Source organism: Protopterus annectens, chromosome 12.part0 (assembly GCF_019279795.1).
Source record: "Protopterus annectens isolate FY-2018-M chromosome 12.part0, PAN1.0, whole genome shotgun sequence".
NCBI lineage: Eukaryota > Metazoa > Chordata > Ceratodontiformes > Protopteridae > Protopterus > Protopterus annectens.
The window spans coordinates 226,226,778-226,241,333 of record NC_056746.1 but is presented as its reverse complement, the minus strand read 5'-3'; the positions used below and the strand labels follow the sequence as shown (position 1 = coordinate 226,241,333).

Below are 14,556 nucleotides of genomic sequence, written 5' to 3'. Positions count from 1 at the left end.
TTAGCCATTTAGATAAGGTGACCTTGGTGACTGGCTTGCCTATTCTAGCACTTGAAAATGAAACAAACAGCTGGTTAGACTTTCTTATGTCTTTTGTTCTATGACGACAGAAGTGCACTTGTCTATGAATGTCTAATAACTGCAAACAGTATTCTCCCTTGTTTGAAAAATTAAAAATCCAAAGCAGCCAAGGAAGAAGTAAAAGTCCACAGTGGTAAAATATACCATAAAGGATAAAAAGTAAACACACTGGAGACACCACGACCGGTTAAAACTTTATTTAACACACAGATAAGCGCTTTCGAGCATTAGCTTTTCATCAGATCTAAAAAAACAGCTAAAGTCAACCATAATTAAACAAATAACAAAGGGGCATAAGTTCTGCTATTGATTCTAATTGGTCGCTATTTGTTTAAATATGGCTGATTTTAACAGTTTTTTAAGATCTGATAAAGAGCTAATGCTCAAAAGCACTTATCTATGTATTAAATAAAGTTTTAAATGGTCATGGTGGCTGCAGTGGGTTTTCTTCTTGTATTGTTTGAAACACTGGGAAAAAATAATGGTAAATTAAATGCCTGGTTGATATTTGTCTCTGAAACCACTTTTGGTAAAAAGGAAAGGTTTATTCTCAAATAAACTGTCCTGTCTTTATGAAATATCAAATAAGGTGGTTTGCAAGACAAAGCTTGAATCTCTGAAATCTTTTTGGCAGAGGTAATCACTACCAGAAACATAGTCTTGCAAGATAAGAATTTCAAATTGCAGTTGGCAGCAAGCTGAAAGGGGGACTGTATTACTGACTGTAACACCAAGTTTAGGTCCCATGGTGTAGATGGACCCTTATACAGAGGTTTTAACATCATTCCCCTTTTAAAAATGCTTTGCAAAGTTTAAGAGAAATTAATGAATATTCTTCAACCCCATTATGAATATTTGAAAAAGCCACTAGCTGCACTTTGATAGTTGATGAAGATGTCCCTGGTTCAAAAAGCAAAGCTAAAAAAGCCAACACTCTATCGACAAGAGCAGAAAAGGGGGTCAATGTAATTATCTCGAGCCCAGAAAGAGAATTTTTTCTATTTGCTTCTATATGGGAAGCTAAAATAATCCTATGAATTGGGGAGGTAAGTTTATTACACCTGGCGATCAAAGTAATTGGAGAAGCCATGCAGTGAGCTTATGGTTTTCAAGGTTCGGGTGAACTAATCCCTCTGGATCTGATGGGGGATCCAGAGTCAATGGTCGCTGAATCAGATAAGGCCAAAAAAAAGGGAACCAAATCTGTCAAGACCAAGACCAGAAGGGAGCAATGAGGATTACCTTGCTCTAACTCATCGCTTTCTTTAGAAACTGAGCAATTAATGGAGTTGGGTAAAAAGCATAAAGAATTCCGGAGGGCCAATTGTGCAAGAGGGTGTCTCTCAGTGACTCACCTGGAGGGGGGAACAGGGCAAAGTAGCTGCTGTACTTGTTGTTCCAGGGCGATGCAAATAGATCGCAGCAAGGCTGGCCCCATCGATGAAAAATCTCTTCTGCCACTTTGGGATTAAGACACCACTCATGAGGCAGAAGAATGCATCTGCTTAGTTTGCCTATCATCACACTGGAACTTGCTATCAGAACGCAGTTGGAAGAGATTGCCCACTGCCAAACTCTGAGAGCTTCTTAACAAAGGGGGTAAGACATGGTTCCCCCCTGCTTGTTGATGTACCAAACTACCAACATATTGTCTATTTGAACTGCAATTGTTCCTCTGGGGAGAGCAGTCTGAAAGGCCTACATTGCTAAAAGCACTGCCCTCAACCCAAGGACACTGATATGCAAGTTGGCCTCTAAGAGGGACCAAGTGCCTTGGACAGTCTTGCCCAGATATTGCCCTCCCACCCCATCTGGGAGGTGTCTGTGATCACTATGGCTTGGGGTTGAGATGGGGCAAAGGGGTGGCCCAAGAGAATTTCATCTGAATGAATCCAGCAAGCTAGGTCTTTCTTGCAATGGTTGGTAATCAAGATCTGATCTGACATTGGTTGATGCAGTATGGACCTCTGGGATGAGGAACTGAAAGCATAGCTGCAGGCTGTCAAAACTTTTTCAGATGATATTGGAATGTCATTTGGTCTTGATAAATGTGCAAAAGCAACCTTTAAAAAAGAAAAATTGCAGCACCAGGAAAACATCAGTTTGGTACAAGAATGTGATATAAAAAAACTTGAGCAAGAGGGGATGCATAAATACTTGGGAATTGAAGGATCAGTAATAAAACATGAACAAATGTGAATAAAGTTTAGTAAGGAGTACTTTAGAAGACTTAAATTAATCCTTAAAACAGCATTGACACCTAGGAATAAGATCCAAGCTATAAATCAATTTTGCTCTAACTGTCCTAACTTATAGTTTTGGAGTGATTGACTGGCCCCAAAAAGTGTTGGATAGATTGGATATTAAAACAAGGAGGATGCTTCATGCTCACCAAATGATTTATAAAAATCAGTGTATACCAAGATTATATATTCCCTGTTCTGAAGGAGGGATGGGCCTCCTTGAAATTGATTACATGTATAGATATCCAATTGTGGGGCTCCACACATCTACTGACCTCACAAGATCCAAACATGGTGAAAGTTTTGAAACATGAGGAGAATAAATCTAAGATGACATCTCTGCTTAATTTAGCAGAAGCATATCGAAGTCAAGCAGGAATGGAATTCAAACCAGAAGTGGATAAAAATCAGGCAGTAACTGAATGTGCTAAAAAAACAAAAGAAAGAATATAAGGTGAAGGACCAGATGAGAAGGCAAGAAATGTGGAAAAAACAAAAATGTTGTTCCAAGTATAGAAAACTTCTGGAAGAGCCTCATGTTGATCAAGAACGAACGCAGGAATGGTTAAGGAGAGGTGACTTTACATCAAGAAATGAAAGGTTAATATTGGCAGCCCAAGACAGTGGGCTATGTACATGCTGGTTTACTAAGTCCATTGAACATGTGGGAGAAACAGACATATGTAGGTTTTGTGGAAATGAATTGGAAACAGTCACACACCTTATTGCTGGTTGTGACTCTCTAATGGCAGAGGGACTGTATACTGAAAGGCATAATAATGTGGCGAGATTGTTACACTGGAGATTGTGCAAACATTATGGTATCAAAGTGGTTGAAAAACACTGGAAACATGAGCCACACAGAATCACAGAAAATTATGAAGTTTACATCAAATGGGATCACCCCAACACCAACAGTCCAAAATACAGAAAACTGGACATAGTGGTCCAAGAAAAGAAGACAAAAGTAGCACTGATCATTGAAATCATCACACCTAGTGACTACAGTGTCTTGAACACAGAGAGACACAAAGTCATAAAATACCTCGATCTGCAGGCAGAAATGAGAGCCATGTGGAAGAAAGATACCCAGGTAGTTCCAATAGTAGTAGGAGCAACTGGTCTTACAAAAAAGAATTTACAATCATATTTAGATATGTTACCAATTCATGTAACACCGTACGAATTGCAGGAGTAATTATTGGGCACATTGCAGGTGCTGCGAATAGCAATTTTGGTTAACATCAAAGAGTGAAACAATACTAATTTCATAAACTTTAATCGTACTTTGACTTAGGAATGGGGTCCATTCCCGTCATGGTATTAGAAACCCAAAAGACTTGGAGAAATTAAAAAAGACAGAGACCTCTGGGATGCAAGAAGCCACTGAAGAATTCTCATGTGAAATTTTGCCAAGAGAACTAACTTTATGACAGCCACCATCAAACTTAAGGCTTGAAGACTAGTCATGCAGTTACCCTCGCTTGCTCCTAACAATTCCCTTCACTTGGGCCCTGACCTTTTGCAATCATAGATAAGGGAAGGAAGCTAGGCCAGAACTGGTATTTAGTACCACTCCTATAAACTCTAAAATGTAGGTAGGACTCAGTTGCAAATTTTTATATTCTACACTGATTCCAAGGTTGGCGTAGGTCTGGAGGATGTAGTCTCTTGCTTGTTCTAGAAGATGCCTGCTTTGAGCAGTAATGAGCTAGTCGTCTAAGTAAGGAAACACCCGGATCTGTGCAGTCTCAAGTCAGCTGCCATGCATTTTGGTGAACACCCTGGGGGCTGTGGTGAGGCCAAAGGGCAGAGCTCTGAACTGATAACGAATGGCTCCCAGCCAGAAGCAGAGAAATCTCCTGGAGTGCTTGCCCATTTTTATGTGGTAATATGCATCCTGAAGATCTATCGAGCACATCCAATCATCTTTCCCTAGAAACAGAAGAATAAATTGAACTGTGACCATCTGAAATTTGTTTAAGACACTTAGATCCAAAATTCATCTCCAGTCCCCTATATTTTTTTGCAGTAAAAAGAATCTTGAGTAAACTCCAGATTCCATCTTGCCTGGTGGTACCTCTTGGATGACTCTTTTTTTTCTAGCAGTTTTTGAATTTCTAATACTGCTGATTCCTTCTGACTGGGTGGAATGTCAGGAATTTTGTTGGAGTTGTGGGGGAGGGAAAGGAAGAGTATGGTGTATCCTCTGGTTATAATGCTCTGAAGCCAAACATCCAAAGTTATCTGAAGCCAGGCATGTTGGTCCAAGGATAAATCCCCCCCCAACTGCTTCCAGAGGAAAGCAATCAGGCCTCCTTTCAGAAGTGCTGGCAAGGTTTCTCAGGAAAGGTTTCCATGGAACCCTGATTTTGTGGGCTATTTCTGCTACATGGATGACATCTTCCATTAAAGCCCCTGGAGAGCCACTGTCACTTGAGTCCTGGAAAGGTCCTTGGGACTTTTTAAACTACATTTTCCACTCCTCTAGTTCCAAGAATAGGGCAGTTGAGGAGTAGAAAAATGTACGCCCACTGCAGAAAGGGTCTTTTCATCCTTTTCACACCTGGACAAAGTTTCTCGAACTTTAGAGCTATAAAGGGATGATCTGTCAAAGGGGGTATTGATGAAGACTTGAATGGCATCAGCAAATTTGCAAAAGCGCATCCAGGCATGTCTCCTTATGGCTATGCCCAATCCTGCTACTCTAGTCATCCCTTCGACTACATGTGCTAAGAGCCTCACGGAAGAATTTGAAATGGCTGTAGGGTGGCCAACTGAGAAGCAGCCTTATCTTGGACTTCATCAGATATGGCTCCTGCCTGGGTATCTGATAACTCTTTAACCAGATCCCTTTGAAGTCTGGTGAAGTGTGCCATAAAGTCCAAATACCGTAATGCAAAGGTCGATGAAGTGTAAACCTGCTTGCTAAACTTATCCATCACACGACACTCTCTATCAGGAGGATCGATAATGGAACTTTCCTCTGCCAGTTCCTTTTTTGTGGCCGCAGTTGCCACCATAGCATCTATCACCAATCCCTTTACCCACAACCGATGAGCCTCAGGAGCAGTTAGAATTTTGTATGGTCTCTTGAGGAAGGGTTCTACAGTGTCAGGAGCCTTCCACACCTGCTGCAAGATCAACTTAATGAGCTCATCAGTGGGTGGAGTTACCCAAAAGGTAGATGGTCCAGCAGCAAAAGCTTGCAAGTACACTGATTCCTCAGGGGAGGGCTGTTGGGATGGCTAGTCACCCTCTGCTTAGGGATCTCAAGGATGCCTCCAAAGGAGACATCTTCCAAGGGTGACTGTGGGGAACCCTCCCCTTCATCGTAATCAGTGTCCTCCATGATGGATTCCTCTGAGAAATCTAGCTGTTTCCTCTTACACTTCCTCTTCTATGGAACCTTTTCAGTGGGATGATCTGGAGAGGTGTCAGAAGAGAATAAAACCTGAGCAGGAGACTCTTGTAGCTTCGGTGCTCATTGTTCCAGCATTGGAGTTGGTAGATACTCTGGACAAGACGAAGGACCAGGAAACTGCTCTGACAGCTTTGGAGCTGGCTGAATGCCCACACTAGACTAGGCCCTCTCCATGACCTGGAAAGCTGGTCCCTCCAAAGAAGGAAGAGAGCTGGAGCCAAGAAGGACTACCTCAGAACCGTGGTCTCCACGCACTCTGAAGAGACAGCCCCCAAAGTGAAGCCGGGGTCAAGCTAACACATGCTTAAGCTTCAAGGTGCAGAGACGGCTCTGAAAAAATTGGAGTGGAGTCTTGCCCCTTGGAGCCAACAGAATAGCCATGATGCTGAGAGGTCTCCAGATATGAAAAAGCCGAAGAACTCAGGGTAGGAATCGGTGCCGGAGATGGAGATCTCATCAGGACCAAAACAAATAGTCCCCGGTAAGGTCAGAGCTGGGATTTCTAACACCTAGGAAGACTAGTCATAGTTAAAGAAGGAAGGGTTCTGGCACCTGAAGGGGCTAGAACAGAGGACACATCTGAAATTTCCCTTGCCAAAAGGAGCTGATCTACCAATCTCAACACATCCAATTCTGTCGGACTTTTAGTGGAACAAATAGACTGGGTAGAAGGGGATCTTGGTCATTCCAAAAAAGGACTAGGTAACTGACCTGCAAAAGAGTAAATGGATGGGGAATATCTGGTCCTAGGATGATCTAGAAATGAAAATTCAGTGCTTTTTGCTGGCACTGTAGACATCAGTACTGGAGTAGTAGATGGCACTGAGACTATCGGCTCCATGGCCTGGCCTTGGGTCTGTGCTGACAACTTTGGCACTGGTGAGGGAGGAAACTGTTGGCACTGAGGTTGGTACCGAAGTATCTTTTAAAGTCCATACAAGTTCGGAACTAGCAGAGGAAACCAATGTTTTAAGTCTCTTAGTCATCGGAGCCATGTGATAAGCTGTCACCGATCAACTCCTTTTCTTGAATTTGTCAACTTTTGAAGAAGAAGATGAGGAATGGGAAGAAATAACAGTTTTACTCTTTTTTTCTCATGACCAGAGATGGCCTCTTCAAAGGCATATTTTATAACCCCCTTCAAAATTAGCTTGTTTTTTTCTTTCTAACAGGGCCCGGTGACTGAAACTATGGTAGACAGAACAATCTTCTTGTAAGTGCACCGGGCTTAGGCAGTATACATTTATTTATTCATTTATTTATTTATTATTAGAGGTAGTGCCCATCAGAATTGGGCAGTTTTCATCCACATTTGAGGCATTTCTTAAAACCGGAAGTGCCTTTGCCCTTATCAGCCATGAAACGCACCAAGAAAAACAAGTGCACACAAATGAACACACACACAAAACACACTACATACTTGCATAATACTGGACAGATTGGTATAAGTGTAGTACATTTTTTTTATTTTGGAAAGCAAAGAAGGGGAAACAAAGATATAGGTTGTAAACTATGGTAGAACAAAACACTTGACGGTACGGAAAAAAAATTACCAACAATGGTATAAGAGAGTACTTGAAGGTATGGAAAAGAAAACTACCAACAATGGTAGTTGAGGAAAAACACTGAAATGTTATAGAGAAATACAGAAAGGTAAGGAGCTATTGGAAAATGGATAGGCTACAAAGGAAAACAGTAATTATTAATAAGAGAAAACAAATCTATATAAACACAGGAATTTAGTTAAAAACAGAAGAGAAAAAAATCACTTCGCTCAAGAGCTACTGGTGATGTGTTTGTCACAAGAGGTAAACGAGATCTGAGGTAATTTAGAAAGGAGTGTTCTGGGTAGGACTTAAGCTTGGAAGTTTTAGTTGGTTCTTGTGGGCTGTAGTAATGGCCATCCCATATGTCAAGGATAGAATGAAGATTGACAACATCAGATTAAGAGTCATCTTTATTTTACTCACAATCACAAAATAAATAAACAGTTTCAGCTCATTTCACACAAATACTGCGGTGGTGGTGCTGCGGTAGCATTGTCGCCTCACAGTAAGCCATTGTCCTGTTCGATTCTCGGCTAGAGCGTCTTGTGTGTGGAGACATGCGTGAATGGGCGTACCTTCATTGAAGGTTGTGCGTCAGGGCTGGCAAACTCGGCACGTAAAAATCTACTGCCAATCATTAGCAGACCGGAGTTCCGCTGTGGCGACCCCTAACCGGGAAAAGCCTAAAGACACAACTGTCCCATTAAAATGGGAATCTTTTAAAAGGCTATAAATTGACAATTAAAATTTCACATAAACTACCTACAAGTGAAAACTGTGGTGATTTTCTTTCACCCATAAACTCCCCTTGCAAATGCACAAACTGCCTCCGACAAGCAAGAATAACATCTTTTTAACTGTTATCAAATTAATGTAGTGATTTGCCAAGCACAAAATGCTTCCACAACCGTCAAAAATAGCACATTTATGACCAGATACACTTATGGTGTTTCACTGTGAGTGAATGAAATTGTGCAAAACAATTAATTTCTCACACACACACACACACACACACACACACACACACACACTGCCTGCACACTTAATTGCCTTCCTCCAAAAGCATACTTTTTTGTTAATGTTTGATTGTCATCGAGTGGAAGAAATTCTGCTCACATAACTGTATTTCAGCTTATTTCTCTACTCACACCCTCTCTCTCTCTCTCCTTAAAAACACAAGATAAGTATTTACCTTCACCGTCTCCAAGCAATTCATAGAACTACATATTTGTCACTATATAACTTGAGACCTTTGTCTCAGTCACTGTCAGGGAATATTATCATTTACTTGCTCAGAAATACTTCAGACATTGAAGTACACAAGTTCTGAATGGCTAAAGATCGATCCTGAAAGATCAATAGTCAAAACACTGAAAAAAACAAAACACTTATGTTTTTGAGGGAGCCAAGCCCCCCCACAACCCTGCCCACACCCTCCACACCCCCTGCTAATTATATATACCAACTCCAGGATTGCTCTACAGTGGGGAAAGGGCAAATTCCCAAATCCCCACTGTGCAAAGTCTTGCACAGACTTAATACTGGCAGAAGCGATCAAATGAGTTTTGATCACATCTGCCAATGTTAAACATCTTCAAGATTATGTACTTCAGATTACATGGAGTGTTTCCATTTGTAGAGTTACTATCTGATTTCCTGCAGTTTCATTGGTCCCCAAGCATCCCAGCTCTGCTGCTGCTCCAAGGACTCATTTTTACTGAAAAAAAATCAACCAATTAATGATATGGGCAGTATTGCTATGTTAATGCAGACTCTGTCTAAATTATCTAGACATCTAAGCAGCAGTGTATTCACACCCTCTCCCCATTAACTAATTAAAATAAAAAGATAAATTATAGCTGTGGGCAGTGTATGCTGTTAAGGATAAGCACTGATACCAGCTGCATCTAAGCAACCAATGTCAGTCCTTATTTTACAATGTAACAGGGCATGAGTTGCTTAGCCATGACCTGCCATTATATTTATATATATATATATATATATATATATATATATATATATATATATATATATATATATATATATAGGATGGAAGTGGGATTGCATAATGAGTAAGTAAGGTATTTCATTTCTTTTTTCAGACAGGGGACAATTTTACCTCAGACTATGACTATAATTTAATTAGTACATTAACTGTATAAATAAACCAATAAAGTTTTAACTGTTTTGAAGTTGGGAGTACTTTTTAAATTTTAAAAATCACATTTTTTATAACTGTAAAGTTACAAAAGAAACACTGCAAAAAATCAAGTTAGCCCAGCACATGCTACTGAGTGCCAAGATAACTATCTCCTCAGTGTTACCTTAATTATTTGATTACTGGGAATGCACATTTTTCTTGATACTGGGTAATTAAGACACATTTTCATAGTACATATTAGAAGCTACTTATTTTTCAGTTTTTCACCTGCTGATGTCTTAATCTGTGTGTATTTGTAAACATCCTAAGGTACTGTACATGCTACACCTCTTAACAAGGTAACATACTTTTGCTTATACAAAATAGCCCATTTGTTTCCTACCATAGCTCTACAACCTATGAAGACAATCTGTATTATTAAGCAGCATCATGTATTATATATGCTATGTCCCTTAACATATGTCCATTTAGATGGTTATGACATAAAATAACACCATAATGCACAGTTTAGAATCGACATAGTGTGTTTACAGAAACTGTATGAAGCAGCACTGCAGTGTTGTATGCCACAATCACATCCAACCCCTAAAAATGAAGGCAATTTGCCAGGCAATAGAAATACCATTTGGTTCTCTAGTAACCTATGGCTGTTATCAAGCCTTGGATACAGGCATTATAGAAAATAGTATTGCCATTGTTTTCAGCTAGATGACAGACAATCACTTACAGACTCGGTATACAAACTTTTTGTGATTTTGGTTTGCCTTTCCTCATACTGACCTGCAATGTACGAACTTGAACTCGGTGAGGCTCCACAGTGTAAATGTTTTCTTCATGAAGAGCTACTGCCAAGGAATCACACAGAAAAGAAGCTGAAAAAAATCAAGGAAAGGAAAAAGAACAGCAATGACTAAACACAGCATATGTCTTGTAGTACAGCAGTCAAGAAATGTGGTGGTGAAAGACATCAGCACTCCCATTACAAAGGAAAATGAGGATGCAAAGAATAGTCATATGATATTATAAGGTTTTGAGGTACTAGTCACAATAATCTCTTTAGAAAACTTACTCAGGTGATGCAGCCATTATTATTATGCTACTATTAATATTATCAGTCCAAGTGCAACATTTTTTTTTATTTTCAGCCCATAAAGCTGCATTAGAAATGAAATGGAAAATATCAGCAATGAAAACATCTCAGTGATGCATTAATGTATAGCAAAGTGTAATATACAAGTCATTTTCTATCCTGTCAATTCATTATGCAGAATCAAAAATCTCTAGCAACCCTTACAAAGAAGTTAAAGAATCATGTATGAAACAGGCCTGGATAATATTTAATGCCTGAACTTTAACATACCACACATGGAAATGCTGGATGGTGACATGTAATTCAGTATGCAACTAAAGACAAATCACTCCATTCTCTAAAAGCAAAAATAAGGCTGGCATAATGTTTAAGATTTTTTACCTCACACACACACACAGAGTAAGGGGTTTGATAATCACACGGGGAAGAATAGCCAGGCTTAAAAAGGTCCCATGCAGTCATTAGCCTAGTAATAAGCTATGAACCTATAAAAGCACACAGCTCAGATAGCTGCCTAAGTAAATACAATGTCACTGACTTTGATGATGTGGTCTTCAACATCACCCCTTTACTCTAAGAAATGATTAACACACTTACTCCCTTATTCAAAACCATTGATTTACAGTACAACATACTTTATTTCATTCTACTTCTTAACAGAATTGTATTTTTATCCATAATAAATGTCTATCTCTTCCTCACATTTTAACAGCCTACAGTGAGCTTGGGGGAGAGCAATGAGGCTATGCTCAGGGTTGGACTGACATGCCCCAGGTAAACAGAATCCTCAGAAGAGAAAAGAAACCATGCAGAGGCACTGACTGCAATGGGGCAGGGCCTTTTAAGGTAATGCCATTCATGGAGTAGGTGACACCCCTTCCAGTTATCCACTGCATGCCCTCCCTTAAACAGTTTATAGAAATGTGATTGTCAGGGAGAATCTAAGTCCATGAGGACAGACTTCAGGGGTCACTTCCAGGATGACAGCCATGCCACAGTCCTGATATCACCAAATAAAAAGGAAGGAATGGGAGACAGCATCTGCAATGGTAGTTTGATGATCTGCAGGTTCAGAGGAGAAAAAAATAATCTGAATTTAGTTAGCATTCTTAACCTTTGTGAAAGTGTATTCCCAACAACAGTCATTACACATGCATGTTATCTGCATTTGTCTTCTGCATTACTGAATTTACTCTCTTTCTTCATGTACTACAACCAAAACCACCCCTACAAAGTAATTTCTCACAACCTCTTTATACATTACATCTTGCCAGGCAGCTCCACAGTACACATGATTAAAGGCCCAAGTATAACCCAATGACAAGCAGCGGTATAGGCTCCGCAGCAGCTGGCAGGAAACAGACATGAATGACTAGGTAGTATCCCTCACCTCCCCCTAGAGGAGAGAGGGACTGGAAGCTCATGTCTGGAGAGAAGATTCCATGTATAACCCCTGTAGAGACTGGTAATCACCAAACATTCTTTGCTTTTAATGAGACAAGGCACATCTTGTGCAAGTGGGAAGATATCCCTCAGTTATGCACACTGCACACCATTCCATGGGACATAGCAGTCATGTACAGGGGAACTGTTGGAGAGACAACAAACACCACCAGTTTCCTGAACATGGATGATGGTGCTCTTCACTTTACGTGTCCTTTGCTTCTAGAAGCTGTAGGGATTTTGTCATAGTGGGGGAGAACAAATGGGATTATTAGGAAAGTTGGAGGGAGGTTTGATGGTCAATTATGAATACAATGCAAAAAAATGTACATATGCATCTTGTCCTCTAAACCGTAATCAAGTTACAACTTTATTTTCTTTTATGTCTCAACAAGTACAACCTCACTGTCCCACTGGAAATTAAGCAGTTCTTCTCATACATCTTTTAAACATACTCATTGATTGACTTACTTTGCTGACCAAAAGTTCTAGCTGGGCACTATACACATGCTTATAGTGAAGCTTCAAAAATAAAATATCCAAGAACAATGAAAAATGCATGCAAAGTATAGACAACTAGGAAAATTATAACAACTGACTGCTTACATCTAGATACAAGTGTCATTATAACCTCACAAATACATCGCATCTAAAAATGTTGGGGAGGGCTAGGTTTAAGTAAGCACACTACTGGGTGATGTGTGATCACTAATGTTTGACTACAGAGTTTTACATTTCAAGACTGAGATTACAATATTTCTCCTTTCCATGAGATATAGTGATCTCAGAGTTCACTGCCCCATGTCAAGGGATGGAAACGACTTGCCCTTCCCCACAAAACACTTTTTTATGTTGTTATATGGATTTCAAATGTGGCTACATTTTGACAACTGCTTTCTTTTGGGATCTCACCTACGACTGTTGAGCACAAAATAGCTGTGGCTTAGTCATGGAGTCCTGTAAAAGGGAAAGGCATCTGACTAACTTGAGAATGTGCATGCCACTGGCAAGACCATAACGTGTTTAAATATCTAGAATGTATGAAGTATTTACTATACTTACATTGGCTAAACAACTACATTAATTTAAGTCTTAAAAGAATGTAATAGAGAGCAGAGAAGGTGTAAAAAATTAAGAAAGTATGGAACAGCAACAACAGTACAAATGGGGTGATAAAATGTAAGAGAATAAAGACAACCTGTGCTGGTGGCAAAAAGAGCTAAAGTCCTGACTTTGGCCCAGGTATCCACGTTTCAAAAAGTGACCCGAGTGCTTGACAATGCAGGGATGGAGGATGGTCAAGAATGGTTCAGGAGCCTGGGGAAGACTGTCAAGTAGTGGGGGCAAAAGAGATGGAAAGCGTCTATAAGAGCAAATGGAGAGTAAAACATCAGGATGCTTATCAAAATGCACCACTGATATTTTACTAACCTTCATGATGCAATTATGATACTGATTCAGTGAAGTGCATCACATGACATACAGCTTCCTGTAGCTAGGCATATTTAAAGCTATACAAGTATACATCCTACACTCTCCCTTTTACAATTTTAACATATACTTATATTGTAAACATTCTATTAAATACCATGCATTACTTACACTATTTTAAAAATTAAATTTTCTATACCAAGTATGTTGACAGCTTTCCAAATAAGCTCTATTTCTACATATTCAAAAGACATTTTAATAACTGTAACCTTCCAGGTTCTACTTTTATGATCAACTTTCAAACTCTTTACCTTGGTGAGACCTAAAGCAAAAAAACAAGTTTGAAGAGGGTCTGATGATCAGTAGGCAGTACAACCAAAAAATAAAAAAATAAAACAGCATTCAAACTGTCCTTATGTCTTGCCTTTTCAAAAGTACCAAATGTACAACATTTAATAGGGTCATAGTCTGTCAGCATTTTACCCTTCTTTTGAGACAGATCTTGTTGCTCTACAGCCTTTCCTGGAAGTATAACTTTAGAAGCACCTCACAGCTATTTAAACTGGCACAATTACAACAGTGTCTGCTTTCCTCCAACAGTACTAGATGTGATAATTCTGGATGCTCTCCTACTTTGTACTTTGAAGTATGCATCTTTTATAAAAATCTGTAGTTCCTCCTATACATTAGGCCTTTGTCCATATGAATAAAAAATCATCTTGGTCTGGCTGCTTGACCAACTGCTTCAGCTTTAGGCTGTGAATTTTTCACTGTTTGTTTGTATTCTTACTTTAGTCTTTGCATCTGGTACACTTCTGCAGTATTTGCCATAAGACTGTGGCATACAAAGCATACCTTCATCTGACCAAGGCCTTCAAATGCCAATCCCAATGTTGGCATCATAAAGAAAATGACTGTGTTAAAATCGATCCATATGTGCTAAGATGGATAGCAAACTGCCTGTACGACAGAACCTCCATAAAATAAGTTGCAGGTGCCTCATTTTAGTGTATGAAAGTGACTAGCAATGTCCTTTAGAGCTCAATGCTGGGACCTCTCCTTTCTGACATTTACTTCTCAACTCTCCAAGCAGGGAGACAAGACTTAGGTTCATAGGTAGGTACTAGGCTATTGGC

General features: G+C 39.7%; 1 protein-coding gene across 1 annotated transcript in view; it reads right to left on the bottom strand.

Annotated features, from left to right (window-relative positions):
- IFT140 (intraflagellar transport 140) overlaps positions 1–14,556 on the bottom strand; it is a 3,212,973-nt gene that overhangs the window by 2,081,861 nt on the left and 1,116,556 nt on the right. The window contains exon 15 of the mRNA XM_044089294.1: positions 10,237–10,328. Within this exon, the coding sequence (XP_043945229.1) occupies positions 10,237–10,328 (92 nt within the window). The remainder of the gene's footprint in view (positions 1–10,236; positions 10,329–14,556) is intronic.